The 25,513-nt window shown below is 35.6% G+C and overlaps 2 protein-coding genes across 2 annotated transcripts; one reads left to right on the forward strand and one right to left on the reverse strand.

The window, feature by feature from the left end:
* Nucleotides 1-292: 292 nt before the first annotated feature.
* On the reverse strand, nucleotides 293-3,116 carry LOC125840545 (uncharacterized). Its single transcript, XM_049519517.1, has 3 exons — nucleotides 2,786-3,116; nucleotides 571-659; nucleotides 293-481 (listed from the first exon to the last, which is right to left on the reverse strand). Exons 1-3 carry the CDS (start codon nucleotides 3,114-3,116, stop codon nucleotides 293-295), a joined length of 609 nt encoding a protein of 202 aa, XP_049375474.1.
* A 9,249-nt stretch (nucleotides 3,117-12,365) lies between these two features.
* Nucleotides 12,366-13,855, forward strand: LOC125840529 (tetraspanin-7-like). Its single transcript, XM_049519506.1, has 2 exons — nucleotides 12,366-12,863; nucleotides 13,501-13,855. Exons 1-2 carry the CDS (start codon nucleotides 12,366-12,368, stop codon nucleotides 13,837-13,839), a joined length of 837 nt encoding a protein of 278 aa, XP_049375463.1. The 3' UTR covers nucleotides 13,840-13,855.
* The last annotated feature ends 11,658 nt before the right edge of the window (nucleotides 13,856-25,513 follow it).

Here is a 25,513-nt window from a genome sequence, read left to right on the forward strand (position 1 = left end):
TACTCCCTTTGCCTGCTATGAGTTGCTAGAAGGTTTTCCCGAATTAATTTCACTTTCTCTAATGATTCCCTCATAATATTAGTACCTCAAGGTCTCGTGTCAAATGAAACCAACCAAAAGAAGACATATGTCTCCTTCCATACAAGGGCTTCGATAGAGCCATGTCAATACTCCAGTGATAATTATTGTTTTACGAAAACTATGCCAACTTTAGGAATTGATCCCAATAACCACCAAAATCTATCTCATATGCACAAATCATATCCTCCAACACTTGAATTGTCTGTTCAAACTATCCATCGATCAGAGGATGAAATGCAGTACTAAGATCCAATCTAGTACCTAACTCAGTCTGCAATGTCCTCCAGATGTTAGAAGTAAATTGCATACCCCTATTTGATATGATGGAAACTGAAACTCCATGCAATAGAAAAATCTCCTGGATATAGAGTTTGGCTAACTTCTCTGCATTATAAGTCACCTTGAGCGGAATAAAGTGTGCAAACTTAGTTAACTTGTCAACAATCACCCAGATCCAATCAAACTTACCAATGTCTTTGGAAGACATACCACAAACTCCATTGCAATCCTATTCCACTTCCAATCAGGAATGGGCATTCTTCCAAGTGTCCTTCCAGCCTCTGGTTCTCGTTCTTTACCTGCTAACAATTCAGACATTAGGCAACAAAATCATCAATGCCATGAATCAATCTACTCCACCAATAATGTTCTCTTATATCATGATACAGCTTGGTTGCACTTGAATGTATAGAATACCTCGAACTATGATCCTCTACAAGAATAGTCTTGAGTAAAATCATCACCAAGGGGCACACATACCGCCCCTTAATCCTCAAGACGCTTTCCTCATCAACCATAAACTTCTTGGCTTCTCCTCGCAGGACCATATCACAAATCCAACTCAGCTTCTCATCATCAAGCTGCTCTAAATCGAAAGTAGAAAATCAATTGAACATGAATATCAAAAGAGCAAGATCTGATAGAGATGGCGAATATACTTTGCATAATGATTTTTGTGAAAAAAGAAGGGATTATTCATGAAGTTACTCCTCCATACTCACCGAAATCGTAGTTAAAAGAAAAAATAGAACTTTAAAAGAAATAATGAATTGTATGCTTATTAGTTCATATGCATCTGATAATATTTTGGGTGAAGCTATTTTATTTGTTTGTCATCTACAAAATAGAATTCCTTACCAGAGAATTGAAAAAACCCCTTATGAATTGTGGAAAGATTATCCCCCTAATTTGAAATACTTGAAAGTATGGGGTGATTTACCAAGGTTATGTTGTTTGACCCCAAGAAAAGAAAATTTAGTGTCCAGGATTCTAATATATGTTTATTGATTATGCTAATAATAGTGTTGCATATAGATTTCTTGTATCAGTAGTGATATTATTGAACACAATACTATAGTTGAAATAAAAAATGTTGAGTTTTTTTAGAATATGTTTCCTTTAAAACGTGATAATATCTCTCATGATTTTACTTTTCAAAAGGAAAATACTTCTAGTGTTCCAATTTTTCAAAATGGTTCTGAAAGTGATCAAGAATTGAGAAGAAGTAGAAGGTCAAGGATAGAAAAATATTTTGCTGATGACTTTTATAGTTATATTATTGATAATGATCCTTTAACTTTTTCCGAAGCAATTTCTTCTAGAAGCCATTAAATATGAAATAAATTTTATTTTACAAAATAATACTTGGAAGTTAGTTGATTTACCCCCGGGAACTATACTCATTGATTGTAATGGGTTTTTAGAAGAAAATATTTTCCTGATGGTTCTATTGATAAGCTTAAATATAGACACTTGTAGCTAAAGGATTTACCCTAAAATTAAAAAAAATGATTATTTTGACACTTATACTCCAGTGACTACAATTTCGATTATTCGTGTTTTATTTGCTTTGGCATCTATTGATAAATGATTTATTCACCAAATAAATGTTGAACCCGCATTTTTAAACGATGATTTAGAAGAAGAAATATCTATGGACTAACCTGAAGGTTTTTTTTTTATAATCAAATAATAAGCTTATAGCTCTTTTATTGAGTGACAATAAAACAGTACAAAACTTGGCCAAAATGGCCCAAACTAAATAAATGTACCCGACCCAGATGGCCCAATCCAAAATGCCCCCAAATATCTAAATTCCTATCCACTAGCTTTCCAAAATTGTCTTCCTTCATTTTTGTGTTCTTGTCTCAGATGTGAATTATGTTGAGCTTCCATCAGCTCCTTGTTCCATTTGCTTTGGGTCAACGATGCCTTCAACTCTTCCATTAGTAACAACTCAGCTTATCAAGGTAACTCTCTTCCTCTACTCTTTGAAACATCCTATTTTGCTTGTTGTCTGCTGAGCACTTATTTATTGATTGTCTTGATTTTCAGAATCACTTTTACAGCATTGCTTCATTATGATCAGGTAAACCTCTCTACTTTCTTCCCGTCTCTTCTCTTTCTTCAATTTCATTGATCTTTTATTCTTTTAGCAGCTGAAACGTTAGGTCCTTCGTCCATGGTCGTCTTCACCACTCCAGGTTCTCAACTCCCAATCTGACTTTGTTGCTCTCATCTCATGCTCATAACACTTTCTATAAACTGTAATAGTTTAGCACAGATATCCTAGTACATTTAAATCTCTCTCTTTTGTAATCCCTTCTGTGGCAACAGATTCTTTGAATGTTTTAACTTTGTACACTGTCATGATTATTCTGCTGCACTTTTATTCTTCTTGTTTTTATTCTCAAAGTAGGGATACCTGATTTATCTGCATTTAAAATACTCTTGCATTCACCTGATAACTGTTGAAACTTCTCCCATTGCTTTAGACCAGTGTGCGTATATGCTTCATTGACCAACTTGTCTGCTAGCTGATTAGCTTCTCTAAAAACATGTGTAATATCTGCTTGTATGTTCTCTATAATTTCCTGAATCTCTTCCATCTCCTCTTCCTGATTCCATGGAATTTTCCACTCATTTCTTATCATTTTTATGACCCCCAGTGAATCTGTCTCAATCAACACTTTGTTGATTTTCTTAATTTTACAGTATCTGAGGGCTTTTAGGATTGCCACTATTTCTGCCTCCATATTAGTCCTTATGCCAATCTTACATGCTTCTGCATACATCAGATTTCGTCACGATTTCAGTCCCCGCTAAAGCAATTGTGTCTGGTCTCCATTCATAAATAACATTTTTGCATATTCGCAGGACTAGTTCGACTGACTCTACACCTACTGCACGCACGGGTCTGCCAGATTTCTAACACAAAAACTATATGCACTTTCCCCCGGATTTCCTCTACTTGCTCCATCCATGTTGCACTTTACTCCCCCCTCTTGAGGCAGTCCCCAACACACAATATGATAGTGTAACTTAGGTCTGTACTCCTTCATAACCCCTAACATTCCTTCCCAATTTCTTGGGATCTGAATCCAAGGGTAAAGATGTTTAATCAGCTTGTACACAGTGTCTTGACATTGTTGATGCAGCTTATAATAGGACACCTCATTCCCATGTCTTCTAGCATTTCTCCTCTTCCAAAGCACCCACATAATAATGGCAGGAATTGCTTGTAATATTGACCTCATCTTTGACTTATTCGATGCTCCCCACCAATTAGTAATTATCTGTTGTAGGCTTCCCTCCATGCTAATTCCTGCACAAGTAGCAAATTGCTTTCATAGTTTCTGAGCTATGGAAGCTGTTAGGAAAATATGGTTCATAGTTTCCTGGTCATAGTCCTCACAACAATAACATCTGGATGCCACATTAATCTTCATATTTTTCAGATTGTCATCTGTAGCTATTCTCCCCTTCCAACACCTCCATACAAAGAAACTAATCTTGAAAGGAATTTCGTTACACCATATCTTACTCCACCACCAATTAACTTCTTTCTTATGTCTAGTCCTTTCAAACGCTGACTTTACAGTGAAATTCCCACTCGAACTTCCCATCCACCATGTTTTATTTCACTCTCGAACTTCCCATCCACCATGTTTTATTTCACTCTCAAACTTCCCATCCACCATGTTTTATCCTTTTTACCTTCTATAATCCTAGGGACAAAACTTTCCACAATGAATTGGACCATCTCTTCTGATAGCATACTTCTCAACCTTTGGATGTTCCAACTCCCCTGCTCTATCAGCTCCCGAACTTCTATTTCATCATCAATCTCTCCCTTCTCCTCTATATAATAAAGTGCTCCCAATTTTGTCCAATTATCAAACCAAAAACTCACCTCTCCAGCCTTTATTTGCCACCATATGTCATGCTCTATCTCATCTCTTACCTGAATCATCTTCTTCCAAGCATGTGAAGCTCCTATGCTTTTAATCATTAGAGGATGAAACTTCTTGCAGTATTTACTCCACATTAAAGAGCTCCATAATGAAGTGGAAGTTCGAAAGTTCCGCCATAGTTTACAGAATAATGCTTTGGTAACATCATGTATAGATCGAAAACCCACACCTCCTTCAGCCCTAGGAAAACACATGTCTTCCCATGCTACCCAATACTTTCCTTGCTCCCCACCTGTTTTGCTCCAGAAAAAACCAGCAAACAGTTTATGCAACTTCTCAATGACTCTCTTTGGAGGGTTCATCGCTGATAACAAATAAATTGGCATTGACTGAAGCACATTTGCTATCAAGATGTACTTTCCTCCATATGACAACCACTTGTTCTGCCACATGATTAGTCTACTCTGCACCTTCTTCACCAATTCTTCAAAGTGTGAAACCCTTTTTCTTCCATAAAAAATTGGGCAGCCTAGATAAATAAATGGGAACGAGCCCTGCTTTATACCTGCAATTCTCCTTAATCTCATCCCAACAATTAACGGTGTATCATCATGCAGATAAAAGAAAATTTTATTTAAGTTGACCATCTGTCCGAAAATATTTTCATATCTCCTCAACACTCCCATCATCTTACGAATAGACTTTCTCTCCCCTGAGCAAAAAAGTATTGTATCATCTGCATATGACAAATGATTAAAGGGAGGACTCCATTTTGGCATTCCATAACCCCTTAAATCTACATCTTCATTAAGATTATTTAACCCCCTGGCTAAAACTTCAGCAGCTATTATGAACAATGTTGGAGATAAAGGATCTCCTTGTTTGAGCCCTCTTGTCGACTTAAAAAAACCATATGACTTTCCATTAACTAATATTGAATACCAGTTATTCGAAATTAGCCTCCACACTATATCAATAATGATTTCAGAAAATTCAAAGCTCCTTAGCACTTTAATTAAAAAGAACCAAGAGACCCTATCATAAGCTTTTGCCATGTCCAACTTTACTACCACATTGTGATATTTCTTCCTCCTATTTATATCCCTTATTATCTCCTGAGCTAATAGAACATTTTCTGTAATGCTTCTCCCTTTAATAAAACCTGACCGGTTCCTTGAAATAATATTGGGTAACCTTTTCGAAATCCTTTCATGCAACACTCGAGAGATGATTTTATTTGCAAACGTAGTTAAACTCACTGGTCTAAGATCTGTGAAGTTTACAACTCTCTCCTTTTTTGGGAGTAACACCAAATTCGTGTGAGAAATAAAATGAGGAATCTGCTTACCACAAAAAAAGGCCTTCACCATTTTGGTAATATCCTCACCTATAAGTTCCCAGCAACATTGGAAGAATAATCTTGAGAAACCATCTGGGCCGCTTGTAGTATCTCCGTTCAAAGCGAAGACTACCATCTTGACTTCTTCCTTAGTTGGCATATGAACCATTTCCTCATTTTGACTAGGGGTAATCAATTTGGGAATAAGCCTCAACAAATTCTCATCTTCACTTGTTCCTTCTTCTCTGAACTGCCCTTCAAAATAAGAGATTGTCGTTGTGCCAATCTCATCGCTGCTATTCACTACATCACATTGTTCCGTTTGAATTTCCGCCAGGTGCAGGTTTTTTCTTCTTCCTTTGACATAATTATGGAAAAATCTAGTATTCTTGTCCTCATCCTGAAACCATCTCATCCCAGCTTTTTGTTTCTAAAATTCCTCTTCCAAGTAGAGAAATTTTTTTAACTTAGCTTCTGACCTTTTCAAATCTGCCTTATTTTCTTCATTTGTATTAATCTCCAATTGTATCTCCTTGACCTTGACTTCATCCTCCAAGGTTGCAACCTTCTGGAATATGTTTCCAAAAGTAACCTTGCTCCATTTCGCCGGCACCCCTTTCACTTATTTCATTTTCGCCTGAAATTCAATAAACGGGCAGCCCACAAAATCAATTTTCCAGTTTTCCTCAATAATCTGTTGAAATTGGGGATGCCTTGTCTAGAAATTGAGAAACTTAAAAGGTCTGCTTGTCACTTCCTCCTCCGAATTACATATGACATGTAAAGGTGCGTGATCCGAACCTTGTCTCACTAAATTATGAACTTCACTAGTAGGTAACATATTGTTAAACTCCTGATTTCCGAAGACTCTGTCAAGTCTCTTAAAAATACTGTCTCTTTCAATTCTACCATTCCACCAAGTAAACATGCTACCTACAAACTTAAGTTTTGTTAGAGCACAATTATTAATGCATTGACTGAAATCCAAAGCCTCAAACTGAGTAAAATCTAATCCCCCAAGTTTTTCCTCCTCATTCAAAATAACATTGAAATCTCCTCCCACCATCTAAGGTATATTAATATTAGCAGATAAAGCCTCCAGTTCTTCCCACAACTCCAATCTTTCTAATACATCACACCTAGCATACACTGCAGTACAAATCATCTCCATATTGTTTTTGCTCAACTTCAAACTTATTTGTTGTATACTATCACTCACCACTTCACCCCTCCAACCATCATCCCAAAAAACCCAAATTTTCGCAGATACATTGCAATGCGCATTTTTAAATCCTAACTTTCTTTTGTAATGATCTAACTCTTTTGGATCTTGAAAAGGTTCCATAAGAGCTATAAAATTATATTTATGACGCCTATTTAGACCCATTAATCTCTCAAAAGCCTTTTGAGATTTAACCTATCTAATGTTCCAAAATATAGCTTTTCCAATCATTGGAAACTATCTTCCGACGATCTCTGTTTACTACTCCTTGTTTTGACTTGAAGTGGAACTGTATTCTGACTTGACTTCGATCGTTTAGCTCCACTCTCCAATAATTTTATTGTCTTGGAGATAAATCCCCATCCCTTACCACCTTATCAATATTTTCATCAAAATCACCGTCTTCCTCCTTATCCCTTCTTTTTTGAATTTCCTCCGATGTCAGCTCTTGCAAATCAGGAAAATCATCCCCCTGAATCTGATTCTCCCTCCTCTGATTCTCAGGCAAAACCTCATCGTTATCCTGCACCTCATGAAATTCCACCATCTCCAAACATGTATTCCCCATATTACTACTTCTGGCATCCTATTCACTGCATTTTTGTTTCCCGCTTACCTCAATGTTTCCACTATTCTTGAAGCTTTCACTCCCTGCCGTCTCCTCTTCATCTGCATTGTTTGTATTCTCCATTGTATTTTCCAAACTATTCCCCTTATCTATTCTGCTTGTGTTTTGGAACACTTCCTCAACCCATTTTTTCGTCTCTACCTCCTCCCCCCTTTCCTTTTGTCCACCTTGTGTCTCCCCACATTCATCTTGATCTTTCAGCCCCCCAAACTTATTGCCAATCGTAATTCCCTCTTTCTCGTGTTGAATATTTTTCTTATGCCATATTTGTTCTGGTTTTCCACCCCCCTGTCGACCCCCTCCTGCTCTCCTTCTATTAGTATGAATCTTAAATTCCTCACTTTCTTTTCCTAAATTATTACCCTCCCTCTGGACTCTCCCCTTCCCCTGAATCTCCCTTTCTTCCTCCCCCGTTTCCATCTCTTCTTCCTTCCCTACTTTTTCCTTGGGATATAAATCCGGATGTAACACATAACATTGCTCCTCGTCATGACACTGAATCTTACAGTTCTTGCAATATTTTGGAACATGATCATATCTTATTGTAATCCATTTCTCCGTAATCTCCCCTGATTGCTTTCGCATCCCTAGGTTTATTCTTTTTGGAAATTCACGTAATAAATCCACCTTCACCCGTGCACAACTAGGTCGAGTCTGATTCCTTGTTGCTAGATCAACCTGTAAAGGTTGTCCAACTGCAGTTGCTAATGAAAAAAATTGCCTCCTTCACAAAGAAATTTGGAGGCAGGGATGGAAAAGAAATCCATGCCATGGCCGTTGATGTTTCCTCCTCCAGATCAAACATTGGCTCCCACTTCAACATTCGCATTGGATATGTCCACCCACGATGCAATATGTAAAAGACCGGCTTTGATAATAGATTCACGTAGTCCTCCAAGCATGATGCCCTTATCAGAATATGCCTATTGCTTAACAATCCTATGTTGCATTCACCTTTCAACTCGCATTGCTTCGAAATTAATTTTCTCAAATCTTGAATCTCAGGCCAACCATAGGAAAATTTTCCTATCACTGCATACTCTAAGAAAATAAAATTTATAAATTAATCAAATCTTTATATGGTCTAGAACAAGCTCTCAAGCAATGCAATGAAATTTCTAAGGTTGTAGATATAAATCTCCCTGCTATTATGTTAGAGCATATACACAAGACTATTACTGTCAAGGATGGCAAACACAAAATGGGATGTGGCTACCTACTGACATAAGTGTTTAATCATTTTGTTTTTCCTCTTGGCAAAAGGATTAAAGGAACTGTTAAATAGACTATTTCTCTGACCACACTTGTTGAATGTGAGTGTGTAGAAGAAAGGCAGGGGCGGCTCTAAGGCTTGACCAGTGAGGCCATTGCCTTAGGTCTCAAAAATTTGAAGGCCCCAAATTCGTTTAGATTCTTATTATTAAATTTATTATATACTAATATAATTTATATAAATAAAATTATTATTGTATATTTTTTATTATTATTTGTTTGAGAGTATTTTTTACCAATAAGTTCATAAATTCTCATAATCTTCACTCATTATTTGATATATTTATTTTAACTTTCAATTTTAAATTTTATCCTTTTTATATAGGAACTAAGTTATATATATTGATAACATAATGATTTTTTTCAATCTTTTCTTGAACTACGTGAACACAAAAATATTCATGCACAAGTTTCCTTTTCGTTTTAATTTAATATATTATATGAAAATTTTAAAATTTGTTTTAGATATTCACCAGCCACCTAATGGAATGAATTATATTATTTAAAAAGAATTTTATCATTTAAATTGATCAGAAATTTGGATATTTTTATTACTATCCATGCTCAAAACTTCAACTATTAAGTTATGTATGTTTTGTTCTTTTTCTTTTTTGTGATGATAGCCAAATTAAAATTTCAATTTGAGTTTTGTAGCTTAACATCGATAATCCATCAACATTTATTTTTTGTACTCTTCTTCTTCTTTTTTCTTTTTTTGTGTGAAATTTGATATTTTTTGTTTCAAATGATTAATCTATTGCGTAGAAAATTGATTTTCTTGTTAGTGTATAAATTTTATAAAATACATTAAGGGCCTCTTAATATAATTTTGCCTTGAGCCACGCAATCTATTGAGCCGCCCCTGAAGAAAGGTCAGGTAACAAGAGAAAATCTTAGGTGTCCAAATTGCTGGAGTAACACGAAAAATTGAAGCATGAGTTAGAAGAAATGACAGTAACACTGGCAAATAGGGATACAAAAATTGCTTGCATAAATGCTCAGTTGTTGAAAGTCAAAGCAGAGGGACCATGACCAGATGAACTAGCTGATTTGAAAATTAAAAATGAGAGTTTGAATGTTCAAGTTGCTAAGCTAAAAGATATGTTACTGAAAACTCATGTTGAGGCGGATGTTCGAATGACCCTATTTCTTCAATCCCTCACTCCCAAGCCTCCTTCCTCCTAAACTCCTCTGTTTCTCCCTTTCTTGCTTTTTGTTGATCATTTCAGTTGGCACTGTCCAGTTCTTCTTGTAATTTTCATGCAATATTTGAAATGTTAATATTCTATTTTAATTGAATGGTTTCGCCTTATGTCTACTGACCTCTCTTATCTCTTTTTATGCATTACTAATTCGCTCGGTGTTTCCCATGTGACCATTAATTTTTCTGAACTGCATATTTGCTTTACTTGTTTTACTACTTTATTTTTTATGATGTCAAAAGGGGGAAGATTGTGGTGTTAATGAGTATGAGATCTATCAAGTTGTGCATGAGGACCTGGACATTTGGTCATGTTGATAGGGAACATGTTGAGTATAATTTGTCATCATCAAAAAAAAAAGGGATTGTATTATGAAGTTTTGATGGTTTAACAAATTGTAGGATATAATCAGAGGCGAATTTAAGGGTAAAAAATGGGTCACTTGAACCCGTGGTCATTCGACAAAATTCGGTGTATTATTTGTATAGTTTTTAAAATATAGTAAATATTAAATAAATGAACCCATGATCACAAATGGTTGGATGGCTCACTGGTTCAAGGGTTGGTTTTTGATTGTGAGGTTGAGGGTTCGATTCCAAGAGAGGACCTCTTTTTAAAATCAATTAAAAAGCACCATTGTTTGTTATTTCTTTGAAAAAATTTCATTTTCTTTTTATAAAGTGTACTTTTTAAATTTCTTGAGATGCGAAATTGCATATTTTTTTTTTCATAAATGGTTTCTTTAAATAATTCTTTTTCAATCAATAATTCATATAAAAAATGCATTTTATTTTTCTTGTGACATAATACTCGAGATTTATCAAACTTTTAATAATTTTTTCCTTTAATAATATTTTTCCCAAAAATTGTATTTAATAGTTTTCTTATGAAAAACCTATAATCTATTATTGCTAAATTAAATGAGGCCCTCAAATTTGTGAGCCTAAAATGATTGCCTTTTTCTTAAAGGGCAGAATCTTCCTGACAATGGTGCACCCGTCTTTTTAAAATCCTGAATTTGCCTCTGGATATAATATGGGGCCTAATCCCATGAGAGACTGAGAGTTCAATTATGTGAAAATGATAGTTATAAAAAGCAGCAGCCACAACTTTAGAAGTTGGTGCGTCTCTACATGGCATAAGTACTCTCAGCCAATTGTGTTGTACCAGGTTACTCACTCATCCAGTCATTGGGACAAGTGACATAATCTAGATTTTGCATTAGAAGGATTTCAGAGAAAAAGTCATATGCTCGAAGGAATATTTTCTCACATCCAACAAGGGACATGATAGAGTTATGTTCCATCTTTAGTTGTTATTTGAGAATATTATTCAGTGCTTATTCAGTGTAACATCTGTTCCTATGTTACAAAGGAATCAGATCATCTAAAGTTTTTTTCATTGTTTGAATCCGAGTATAGCTAGAGTTAGCTATGTCGGGATCTTGAATTTTATATCGACTGAGTAGTTGGTATATATAGTGGGCAATAGAGGTATTGCTTAGTTTTAGGGATAAGAGTCTGAAAAATACCTCAACTTTAATCGGATTTGTTATTGCGATACTAAACTTTCGTAAGGACCTATTACCACCCTAGACTATTTATTACCGTATTTTTTACCCCTGAACTATTTAATAGTGTATTTTAAATGCATATATGTGCCCACGTGGACATATTATTATTTATAATTTTGCATTATTTTTATGTCCACGTGGGCAAATATATATGTTTAAAATACGGTATTAAATAGTCTAGGGAAGACATAGGTCCTCATGAAAGTTTAGTATCGCAACAGCAAATCCGACCAAAGTTGGATATTTTTCAAACCCTTATCCCTTAGTTTTATGAGGGAAGAGATTAAGCGTTTCATTCCTAGATTGCATGAGTTTTGTAATCTGAATCTTGATTCATTGAAGTTAATGGAGTTGTATTGAAATCGTGTGAGAGAGGTCATGATTTTCTCCTCTCTTGAGCAAGAGGGTTTCTACATAAAACACATATTAATCATCAAGATAGAATATAATTTTTCATGTGAATGTAACCATTTAAAAGTTATGTTGTATACACATGAATCATGATTAATTATACGATATATATTATATTAATCGAATTAAAAAATAAAATACCAAGTTTTCCAATATTTTTATTGTCCGTACATATAGTGGTACAATATGAGAGGTAACTAAACCTCCTCTTTGGCGTCCATTTCTCTCTTCCATCCCCCATCAACCACTCTCTTCTTCATCATTCAATATACCTCATATTCACCAAACATACATGAAAAAAATATTAGAAAAAGAAATTGTGATCAGATTTCTGGGGTTTTACTTAATTCTGTTGACCCTCTAGAGGTCTGATCTATTATAACATACTTATTTCTCCTTTTCTAACACCAAAAAAAAAAAAAAAAAGATACATACTTCCCAAAAATGATTCGTTGTAGCAATTGTTTCATCACATTGCTTAATTTTATCACGTTGGTGGCTTCAGCAATGTTGATATTGATGTCAATGTCGTTTGGTAATAACACGAACCCGTCTACGTGCCAGAAAGTTATTCAATATCCGATGTTGATATTAGGGGTAGTCCTTTTGGTAATTTCTTTGATGGGAATTGTAGGGGCGGCGTGCCACGTATCATTTTTGTTGTGGATATATTTGTTCATGTTGTTCTGTATCATTACAGGGATGATTATTTACTCTTTGTTCAACCTGTTTTTCACATTGTCACATCTAGAAAATAGAAGCCATGAAAAAGGTGAATGGGAAGATAAGTTTCAAGAATATTCACAATGGATGAAAAATGTTGTGCCTGATGAAAAACAATGGGATAAGATTAAGAGTTGTATGATTGATGCTAAAATGTGTAAATACATTCCCGCAGACAGAACTGAGGATTATTACAAAAATAAGCTCCCCAAGATTCAGGTTTGCTATTTATTTTATCATTATATATCTAATTGTTACGTAACGGTGGACATGGTTGGTTTTTGTGAATTAACTACAAGGATAGTTCTCTTAGAAAATCACTCAACTTTGTTTTATAATACAACTATTAGTGTTTCACTGAGAAAGTCATCCAATCCAATATTGCAAAACATGCAGAAAGAGAATATGAAAACTCTGATTGGTTGGGTGATAAATATCAATAGTTGTGTGACTTTTAGATTATAAATTAAACAAAATTGAATGACTTTATAAAAATAACTATCCTTAGTTTTATGATTATATGAGATATTTTTTGAAAAATGTTAGAGGTGAAGTGTGCTCAAACTTAGGTACTTTTTACTAAAACTAAAGGTTGTTATGGTTGGTGAGAGATGCATATTTTTTAGTACTACCTATGTTTCAAAAAGAATGACTTTCCTTTTTTAGTTACAGTTTAATTTCTTCATGTGGCATATTTAAGGAAACAAGTTTAAATGTCAAAAAGAAAGTCTTTAGTATTATCTTTTAAAACTCTGTGTCAAGTCAAATTAAGTCAAGACTGATGGAGTAATATGTATGGAAGTTACTAGTTCTATATATATAACATATTTACACAATCATGTCACTGTTTGTTCAGTCTGGTTGTTGCATACCACCGGCGTACTGCCACTTCCAGTTCCAAAATGCATCAACTTGGATAGTGCCGAAAGCAGGGGCAGTAGAGGGAGATGCTGACTGCAAGGCATGGAGCAACGAACAAAATGTTATGTGCTACAACTGCAATTTATGCAAGAAAACTGTCTTTGACAGTATCAAAGAATATGCCGGACATACCTCTCTTATAAGCCTTATCATCTTCATTATTCTCTCCATTATTTACTCTATTGGCTGTTGTGCTCTTACGAATAACAGTTACAGAGAAAGGGCATACGGCTACCATGGCTACAGACCGTATGGTCCTGGACCTTACGGTTAGCCATGATCCATATATCATATACTACAATTTTTGGATTCATTCCATCGCTTATTGAAAAGCTTCCGTATAGATTAGTAAAATACTTAGTTGCACAAACTCTTCACTTTTCTTCAGGAGAGAAATCTGACATGCACTTATTGACATTTTTGATGAGTCTGAGCAACATAGGTATCTTGTCTATTGTGGACTCACAGTTTCTTGTTATAATATTTATATCACTTTAACTAGATTAAAATATATACAGACTTCATTAGCTGTGTTGGGCTGTTTGGTTTTTCTTGGTATGTCAAGAATTTTATATCATTGTATAATTTGTAATACTAGTACGTACTGAAGTGAAAATAATAAGCATACTTCAAGAGTCTCACATTGAAAGTACTATTGCAAAAGTGACTCTTGATGTTGTTAGAATTATGCTTTTGCATTAGAGTAATTTTTTTTATTGCTTTAGTTTTTGAATAATTCCTAGTTAAAATTGGTTAGCTAGTTTTTTTTATTTATTAGTAGTAATTAGTTTGTTAAGATATTTGCAGAGAGAGATATTCTAGGCTAGTTTATTACTATCTCTTTACTGTTTTTCTTCTTATTAATGTAAAGTTCAAGAAAACAAAATAATGATTCTCTTTGACCACATTGCAGTATATTTTCTAGTTATTCTTTCTCTGTTATTTTTTAATTTCTTTATTAAAAAACAACAGTTTTATTTAATTAACATCTTCAGTCACATGCATTGAAAATGACAAAATATTATTCCTCCATCTTTATTTATGTGATGTTGTTTAACTTGATACTAAATTTAAAAAATAAAAAAAACTTCTTAAACTTGTGATCTAAAATAAGTTATAGATGTTTGTGTGATTTTAAATTATCTGAACAATTTAAAGTTAGATTATTACTAAATATAAAAATGTGCCATTATTTTGATATTTGACTAAAAAAAAAGTGTACCAAATCAATTTGGACAGAGAGTAATATATACTCATTCAATCATTCAACTAGCTAGTATTAGATGCTATTTTGTCCATTATCTATGATGTTTACAGAATGGTACATATGATGACACAACAATATTTTGAACATGTTTTAATAATTGAAAGAGTTGGTTTGGTCCTTGTGGAATCAAACTCAATGGAAGATGAATTAATAAGATTTGGTAGGAAGATAACTAGTACAAAATAAAAGTCAAAGATAGTATTTTGGTAGGTGAAATTTAGGTAAACCATAAAATGGTTTCACATATTAAACCTTGACATTTTTGACACATAGTGATGTCATGCTGACATCAATAGGAATAATTCCTTCCTATAAATAGGTAGCTCTTAATTCATTTTCAAAACATCATCTCACTTGCCTTCTCACCTTCTAAGGCATTTGATGTTCTCTCTTGTAATATTTCACTTGTATTCTTTGTAGAGTGAAATAAATATTGGTGCAGTTGTTCTTTGGTGGACGTACGATCATTTTGATCCGAACCACGTTAAATATTATTGTTCTTCCTTGTTCTTTAATTTCACATTTCCGCTAACAATCGGTATCAGATCCAAGGTTCTGTCTGAGTATGCTCAGTGGTTGCAGCATAGTCTGAACTTCCACATCAGAAAAAAATTACTTTGATTTTCTGTAGTTCCAAATACATTGTAGTAGAAGAGGAAGAACAAGTAACGATGAGTTCCATGAAGTTTGAAATTGATAGATTTAGCGGGCGCAACAACTTCAATATCTGGAAGATCCAGATGATGGTGTTACTGCAGAGGGAAGGTTCAATCCATATGAGTATGAGCAAGCCTATAAGTACACCGTTAGCTTCTCATTTCAAGCTTTCAGAGTTACAAATGCATCAGTCTATGGATGAGGTGGAGCATATGTCAAAGGTTCCTTATGCAAGTGCAGTTGGTAGCATTATGTATGTTATGGTGTGCACATGTCCATATATTCCTCAATCTGTAAGTGTGGTAAGTGTGGTAAGCAGGTGCATGGCAAATCTAGGAAAAAGGCATTGGGAAGTTATGAAGTGGATATTGAGATATCTCAAAGGAGCTCTTGATGTTGGCCTAACCTTCCGAAAAAGTGAAGGTATTTCAGTTCTCGGTTATATAGTTTCTGACTATGTAGGGGATCTTGATAGAAGGAGGTCCACAACTGGATACATCTTTACTCTCATTGGCAGTGTCGTTAGTTGGAAATCGACTTTATAGTCGATTGTCGCTTTGTCTACAACAAAGGCATAATATATGGCAGCAACGGAGGTAGTGAAATAAGCTATATGGTTGAAAGGTTCGGTGGTAGAATTGAGTTTGGTTAACTCTAAGATGTGATAGTCAAAGTGTCATTCATTTGATTAAAAATCAAAGATATCATGAGCGCACCAAACACGTTGATGTCAGATTCCATTTTATTCTAGATGTCGTAGAAGAGGGAGCTAATCAAGGTTGAGAAGGTTATCACAAACGATAACGCTGCAGACATGTTGACCAGGATAGTCCCGCTTGCCAAGTTTGCACACTGCAAGGACTTGGCGGGAGTATACATCAAGTGATGCAACTTTGGGGAACAACTGCTAGGTGGAGCTAGTATGTTCAACAAAGGTTTGATTCTTCTTGTTTCTTACAATGGGATTTCCCAATAAGCTTAGAAGTTTTGGCCGAAGTTGTTTATACGCATGCTCGGAACGCAAACCAAGGTGGAGATTGAAAGAGTTGGTTTGGTCCTTGTGGAATCAAACTCAATGGAAAATGAATTAATATGAAGATTTGGTAGGAAGATAATTAGTACAAAATAAAAGTCAAAGATAGTATCTCGGTAGGTGAAATTTAGGTAACCATAAAATGGTTTCACATATTTAACCTTGACATTTTTGAGACATAGTGATGTCATGGATAACATCAATAGGAATAATTCATCCTATAAATAGGTAGCTCTTAATTCATTTTCAAAACATCCTCTCACTTGCCTTCTCACCTTCTAGGGCATTTGATGTTCTCTTCTTGTAGTATTTTACTTGTATTCTTTGTAGAGTGAAATACATATTAGTGCAGTTGTTCTTTAGTGGACGTAGGATCATTTTGATCGGAACCACATTAAATATTGTTGTTCTTCCTTGTTCTTTAATTTCACATTTTCGCTAACAATAACAAAGTGGACCAGATTCTTAAGATAGATAATGAGCATAATGAGAAGATCAGCTTTTGTAATCATAAAATGAGGTTTTTTTAGTAAGAGTAGAGATGGCGCGAAGAGAGCAGAAGAAAAAGAACTAGAGTTAGGTTTTCTTTCTAAAGCTAAGTTGTAGTTTATTTCAACCTAAAATCATTATTGAGTGCTAATTGCTCTAAGTGTAAAAGTGTGCTTGTGAGGCTTGTAACAATAAGTAAGTTTGACTTCTTAGAGAGTAGAGTTAGCAATTATAGTTAATTGTTAGAGTTGAGGTATTAAAATTAGCCCATTTGATTATTGAGTTGTAATTGAAAATTGCTCTTTGAAGTTTAGTGAGAAGTTGTTGAAATCCTACACGTTGTAGGTCATAGTTTTTCTTTCCTTCAGTAAGGAGGCTTTTCACGATAAATCACCTTGTTGTTCTATTACGTCATTATTTCCGCTATTACTACAAGAACCTGGTTCTTCTATTTGTTAGGTTGTTGCGGTTTCTTTTCAATTGGTATCAAAGTAGGTCTTTTTACTTAATAGGTCCAAACCTTGAAACAGATTAATGGTTGCACCACTTACTGCATAAGGAGCGTCACAGACAAGACCATCACTATTCAATGGAAAGTATTATAGATGGTGGATGGACATGATGATGGATCATCTGTAGAAAATCTAGATCGTTGGAGTGTCACTCTAGATGATCCTACTATTAACAGTTGGGACAACTAAACTGCCCAAGGAGAGAAAGGAATGAGATACTACTGACAAGCTGACAATTCATAAACATGAAAGGCGAAGAAAATCTTGATCTACAGAATAGGTCTAGATGAGTATAATAAAATTTCAGCATGTCCGGACCAAAAAGTGATATGGGACACATTGCAAACAACTCATGAGGGTACAAGTTAGGTCAAGAAATCTGAATTTGATAATCTGAATAGGCAGTATGAGCTGTTCAGAATGATGAAAGGCGAGATAATTCAAGACATGTAGACCAGATTCACTTCCATCATTAATGAAATCTACTCATTTGGAGAGGTGATCCCCATTGGAAAGGTTATCAGAAAACTTTTGAGTGTTCTTCCTGAATTATGGAAAAGTAAAGTTGAACCAATTATTGAAGTATGTGACCTGGACATTATAATGATGGATGAACTTATTGGAAATCTCATTATCTATGAGATAACAAGAATCAAGAAAAGGAGATAGAAGGAAAGAGGAAATATAAGAACTGGTCCTCAAAGAAACTAAAAAGAATGACATCAAGGAAGAGAATAATGTGATAATGACAAAGAGGTTCCAAAGAACGTTGAAAAGAGCACAGGCAAATCAAAGGAAAAATCGTTAGAAGATAACCGACAATGTCATCAGAGAACAACCATGCCACAAGTATGGAAGCCCAGATCATTTAATCAAATTATGTGCCTTGTGGACTCTAGAGTACAAAAGGAACAATCCAAAAAAGGCAAAAGAGACTAGAAACGATCAGTACATCCTACAAATTGAAGATTTGACCAATCAAGAGGATGTTTTATATGTGAAAAAGGCTTTTGCAACTATGGAAAATTCATCTGGTGATGAATCTGATGGGAAGACATGAAAACTAGTCCTTTCTTGGCAATAGAAGAAACAAGGAAGTATGAATTTCTTGCACCGATAGAAATAACTGAGTGAGATGATGAAGAGAACCTTTGTCAGTACAAAGAAACAATCATGGCACTGATGGTTGGAACAAATTCAGATGAAGATGACAAGTTGTCCAAGGTAAGTTTTCATTAAATTAAATAAAATCTTCATATTTATTCAAGGAAGAAAATAGAATCTTTATTTTGTACTCTCATAGATGGATCACTCAACATGTGTTGAAAAGGTACAAATGCTAGACTATGCATCTATATGAGCAGAAAATGAGAATATTGAGAATCTTAATCAACATCTTCATGAAAAATATAATGACTTAATCTTCTCCAAGAAAGAGAAAAATGTTTAAAACAATGCTCATATGGCTCTAGAGGAAAACGTAAAAGTCTTAAGTAATAACCTGCATTCCATGACTAAAAGGATTCATGCAAGATTCATGCATACTTAGATTCTACCTCATTGAGGATGATAAGATCATCTGGTTGGAGAAATTTGTTATACCCTCAACTTTATCGTTCGAGTCACATGGGCAATTCTAGTGATTTACATGATGAACCTAGTCAAGACCTAATGACTTCAGTCAAGACTAAGTTCAAGTGAGAAAGAACTTGGCATTGGCGTGTCTAAGAATGCAAGGCAAGGTGTGGCTAAGGTATGACAAAGGGTTGGGTAAAGCTAAGGTAAGGAAAGGTTGTGATCGTGGATAAACAAGTGTGAGGTCTAAGTGTTGTGAAAGGGGGACGACTCAAGAAGCGTGACCACAAAGGCAAGTTATGTGAGGCAGGACTTGCTCAAACACGTGGGCACGTGTGAAAGTGGATAGTCAGAGACAAGGTTTGGCTCCAGATTTGAAGGATGTCCGCGTGTACCTCGCACATGTGTAGGCAGTTGACGATTTTGGTAAGTTTTAGTCGTTGGGGTTTTATCAACATTGTAGATAAGACTTGTTTGTTTGAATTTCAAATTAGCCTATCAAATGGGGATGTCAACTAAATTAATTATGCATGTTCTCGGCATGTGACTGGATGTTGTGGCCCACATGCGTAGGCAGTTGACGATTTTGGCAAGTTTTAGCCATTGGGGCATTATCAACATTGTAGATAAGACTTGTTTGCTTGAAATTCAAATTAGCCAAAATGGCAACTAGAGTCTTAAACGTATACAATTGAAATGAATAAGACTAAAGAACTATAACTATCTATCTATGAAGCCTCTAAAACAAAGAGGGATGTCGGGACGAGACCCCGATCATTCTAACAATGAAATACTGAAAGCAAATGATAAAAAGAGCCCTTAGAAAAGCTAGGAGGCTCACCAACAGACTCTGAGTGCTCAACTGGATCAAAGAGGCACTAGGTGATGATCCTGGTTACCTGTGTCTGCATCATAAGACAATGCAGGCCAAATGGCATCAGTACATTGAATGTAGTAGTATGCAAGGGGAAAACTAAACATAACATAAGCTTGAAAGGAATTTGAAAGAAACACTTACCTTGGCTTTACTCAACTCAATATAACTAATAAAACACATGCAATATATGGAAAGCCTTAAAAATAGTAGAGAGCAATTTAGTTCGTTAAAGAAAATGCAATAACAAACTCAGCTTTACTCATATAATAAAGTAATATAGTTTTTATGGGAGATTCTCTAACCGAAAACCACTACTATGAGCCTAAGTGGTGATACAACCTCTTGCTCACGCTGCCAGAAATGTCCTATACTTTGTCGTCATATAGGACGCCTTAACTAAGTGTATCCACTAGTCTATGTTTAAAAGCACTTAAGGAATCATCTAAAAAGTATGATCATTTACAACCCAAGATGGCTACATGGTTTATGGAGACTTGAGTTATTATGAACTCACGTCCCCATATCGATGCTCAATTCTACTCCCAAAATGTACTTAGGTCATATGTTTTTAGAACAAAACTTCTTTCTTTGGTTTGAGATAATTACTCAAAACTTAGCTTAAAAGCTCTCTTGGAATCGGTGTTCCCTTTCTTGCTCAAATGTGAAAACATTTCTAACTTTTGTGAATACTTACTACCGTATAATCTTTGAATTAATGAACTTTACTGTTAACTCTTTAGTCAACTTGAAACTAAAGTCCTAAGACAAAGTTAAAACGTTTGCGAAAGACTTTTGAAAACTTTATGAACTTCACTTGACTTACTTAACTTCAAGACTTGACTCTTAGCTTTCCTTGAATTAAATTATGGATTCAAGGTTCATGATCTCATTTTTATGGTTGATTTCATGATGTTTAGACGTACTTAGAGTATTGGAATCAATTAGAAAACATAGGTACGTTGCTAAGGAACTAGTACGGAAAGAAGGGGGAAAAATAGGATGAACTGGTGTCCTTGGCGCTCTAAGAGGCGTGGGGCGCCAGAGCCCAAAGTTCGGAGAACCTTGCTTGGGGCTCTGAGAGGGGCGACACCCCTAAGGCAAAAGACCAGAGAATTTTTCTTGGGGCTATGAGAGGGGCGATGCCCCAAGCCTCTACCCAGGTGCCTCAGAATTTTCTTCTTCATTTTAAACTCTAACCCCCCCCCCCTATTTTCACTAGGTTATTTCCTCAAACACTTAGAAACAACTAATTCATCAATATATGCAAGATTTAACTCGAATTCACACCTAAATACATGAATCAATCTCAAGAAACTTCAACAATGAGAACCCACAAGATTTCAATCGAATTATCATCAAGAACTCATAGGATTTACTTTCAAAACTATATAACTTTGCTGAATTGAATCATGATTGGCGTGTTGGTGAACTGACCCAACGCTATGTGATCTCACATACCTCATAGGATTAAATCCTTGGTGAAATCCATAACCAAACTCGAACGTTCTTAACTTCTCCTTTTTTCTCTTTTCTTCAAGCCCTAGCGTGAACTTCAATTTTCTAAACTGACTAAAATCTGATTTTACCACAATTAAACTCCTAAAATCGAATTAAAACAATTGGGTAATGAAAAGATTAAAATACCCTTCCAAAATCCGGATTAGACTTTCCTTATTTGAACAACCCAACTTCAAATGGGCATATCTCACTCATACAAACTCGGAATCACGCAAACTAAGCGGCGCTGGAAATATTATCCCAAGATATTTCCTACGGTATCTGGAAATACACCTAAATCATATTGAGCTAGGAGTTATGGTCGTTTGAAGATGACCAAAAACTCAACTTAACATACTTAACAAATTTTCCAGATTTTTATACTCTTTCCAAAAATGGTTATTTCCAATTCTTAACTTCTTCCTAGTTATTTCAATTTGCGAGATGTTACAATATCTCCCCATTGGGAACATTCATCCTCGAATGAGATTACTTTTACTAAGTTAAGTGTGTAATATCAATCATACACTTCAAACACCCAACAAACAAATCTAACACATCAAGTATAGTACTAAAAAAAGAATTAGTACCTTGATCTGGAACTTCTCCGGTTTCAAAGAGGTGTGGGTATTTGTTCTTCATATCTTTCTCAGCTTCCCAAGTAGCTCCCCCAACAAATTGGTTTCTCCAAAGAACTTTGACTGATACTACTTCCGTAGTCCTCAACTTGCAAACTTGGTGATCTAGAATCTGAACCAGAATCTCTTCATAAGATAGGCTATCCTTGATCCCATTTTCTTTAGTTGGTATGATCAATGAATGATCTCCCATGCACTTCTTCAACATGGAAATGTGAAATATCGGATGAACCGCTGCTAACTCTTGGGGTAGCTCCAACTCAAAAGCTACATTACCATTCCTCTTGGATATTCTGTAAGGACCAACATATCAGGGACTAAGCTTCCCCTTCTTACCAAATCTCATAACACCTACTGACGACTTTGCATTGTTTTCAACCTCTATTGAATCACTTTCACCTTATCCATAGTTTGATGACTAAATATGGTCCTATCAATCTTGCTTCACCAACTTCGAACCATCCAATAGGAGATCTGCATCTTCTCCCATAAAGAGCTTCATAAGGAGCCATTTGATGCTAGAGTGGTAACTATTGGTATAAGAAAATTCAATAAGAGGTAGGTGATCATCTGAATTACCGTTGAAATCAATCACACAAGCCCTCAACATATCCTCTAAGGTCTGAAGAGTGCGCTCTACTTGCCCATCTATCTGAGGATGAAATGAAGCGCTTAAGTTCACCTTTGAACCCAAGCCTTTTTGGAATGACTTCCAAAACTGTGTAGTAAATTGCGCACCTCTATCTGAAATAATGGATACCAGGACCCATGAAGTCTTACTACCTCTTGAATATATAACTTAGCATAATCTTCTGCTTAATAGGCAGTTTTTTTATCGGCAAAAAGTGGGCTAATTTTGTCAATCTATCAACAATCACCCAAATCGAATCATGCTGCCTGTGAGACCTTGGTAAACCTGTGATGAAGTCCATGTTAATCATCTCCCACTTCCATTCTGGAATCTCTATATTCTGAGCCAAACAACCGGGCCTTTGATGCTATACTTTAACTTGTTGGCAATTTGGACACTTAGCCACAAATTCAGCAATGCCCTTCTTCATACTACTCCACCAATAAACCTCTATCAAATCATGATACATCTTTGTGGAACCCGGATGAATTGAATATATGGAGCTCTGAGCTTCCTCCATGATCCTCTCTTGGATTTCATCCACCCTTGGTACACACAACCTACCTTGATACCACAACATATCATCTCCCCCTTGTTCAAAAGCCATTACTTTTTTCTTATGAACACTTGCCTTCAATTCAAGCAAAATGGGATCTTGGTCTTGCTTTTCTGACACTTTTGACACTTACGAAGATTCAGCCCCATTCATCACCACTACTCCTCCTTCTGTGGAATCCATTAGTCGAATTCCTAAGAGTGTAAGTCCAGGCACATATTTTGCTAACTCTCTCTTATCTTCCTCAAAATGGGCGGTATTACCCATAGACATCCTGCTAAAAGCATCAGCAACAACATTAGCCTTACCTGGTAAAGAATACTCATGTCATAATCCTTGAGTAATTCTAACCACCTCATTTGTCTTAGATTAAGCTCTTTCTCAGTAAACACATACTGAAGACTCTTGTGATCAGTGAATACATCTACATGAACACCATACAAATAATGACATCATATCTTCAAAGCAAATACTACAGCAGCCAACTCTAAGTCATGGGTTGGGTAATTCTTCTTATGAACTTTCAAATGTGTGGAGGCATTAGCTATAACCTTACCATTCTGCATTAATACACAACCCAAACCAAATCTAGATGCATCACAATACACCACAAAACCTTGAGTACCTTCCGGTAAGGTCAACACTGGGGCAGTAGTCAACCTCTTTTTCAATTCCTGAAATCTTTTCTCACAAGCTTCAGACTATTGAAAGTTCATTGTTTTCTAAGTTAACTTGGTCAAAGGGGATGAAATAGACGAGAACCCCTCTGCGAACCTTCTATAATGTCCATCCAAACCCAAGAAACTACTAATATCGGTTGGAAATGTGGGTCTAGGCCAATTCTGCATTACCTCCATTTTTTGGGTATCAACTTTAATTCCCTCCCCAGACACAATGTGGCCTAAGAATGCCACAGACTCAACACAAAACTTGCACTTAGAGAACTTCGCATACAACTCTCTATCTTTTAGAATTTATCGAACTATTTTGAGATAACTAGCATGATCTCCTTCATTCCCTGAATAGATTAGTATGTCATCAATGAAGATGAAAAAAAACATATTTTTTAAGGTTTGAATACTCTATTCATACGGTCCATGAATGTTTTAGGCGCATAGCTCAAAGCAAAGGACATGACTAAAAACTCATAATAACCATAACGGGTCCTGAATGTTGTCTTTGGAATATTACATTCCCTCACTCTTAACTAATGGTAGCCTGATCTGAGGTCTATCTTAGAGAAACAGGTGGCACCCTGAAGTTGGTCAAAAAGATCATCAATCCTTGAGAGATAATATTTATTCTTAATGGTAACCTTGTTCAATTAATGGTAATCGATACACATCCTAAGGGAGCATCTTTCTTCCTCACAAACAAGATCAGAGTGCCCCAAGGTGAGACACTTGGTCGAATGAAACCTTTATCTAGGAGATCTTTCAACTACTTTTTAAGCCCTTTCAACTCTACTGGTACCATTCTATATGGCGGAATAAATATAAGACGAGTATCTGGGAGAACATCTATACTGAAGTCTATCTCTTTCTCAGGAGGGACTCCGGGCAGATCATCTGGAAAGACTTCTGGAAACTCTTTTACTGCCGAAATTGAGTAAATAAGAGGTATCTCAACACTAAAGTCATTAACTCGAACTAAGTGATAGACACACCCCTTGGAAACTAACTTTATTTCCTTAAGGTACGAAATAAAATGACCCTTAGGCACTGTTGAACTACTTTTCCACTCTAAGACTGGTTCATTGGGAAACTGGAACTTGACTACTCGAGTTCTACAATCTATTGATGTATAACAGATATGAAGTCAGTCCATACCTAAAATGACATCAAAATCTACCATATCTAACTCAACTAAGTCAGCCATGGTACTCTTGTGATTGATGGAAATTGTAGAATCACGATAGACTCTCTTTGCTAGAATAAACTTACCAACATGTGTAGAAACACTGAATGGCTCATTAAGTTTCTCATGAAGAACATTAAAATTCATCGCAACATACGTAGTTACAATGGATAAACTCTCTCCTGGATCTAGCAAAGCATAATTATTAAAGTTAAAGACTTGGATAATAACAGTGACAACATCTGGCTATTCCTCTTGCTCTTGGCGACTAGTGATAGCATATAAGCGGTTTGCTCCACCGCCAGTACCTAAAGTAGCTCCTCTAGGTGCAGCCATGTATGGTGGGGCAACTGAAGAAG

Source organism: Solanum verrucosum, unplaced genomic scaffold (assembly GCF_900185275.1).
Source record: "Solanum verrucosum unplaced genomic scaffold, falcon-dt-bn FXZP01000181.1, whole genome shotgun sequence".
NCBI lineage: Eukaryota > Viridiplantae > Streptophyta > Magnoliopsida > Solanales > Solanaceae > Solanum > Solanum verrucosum.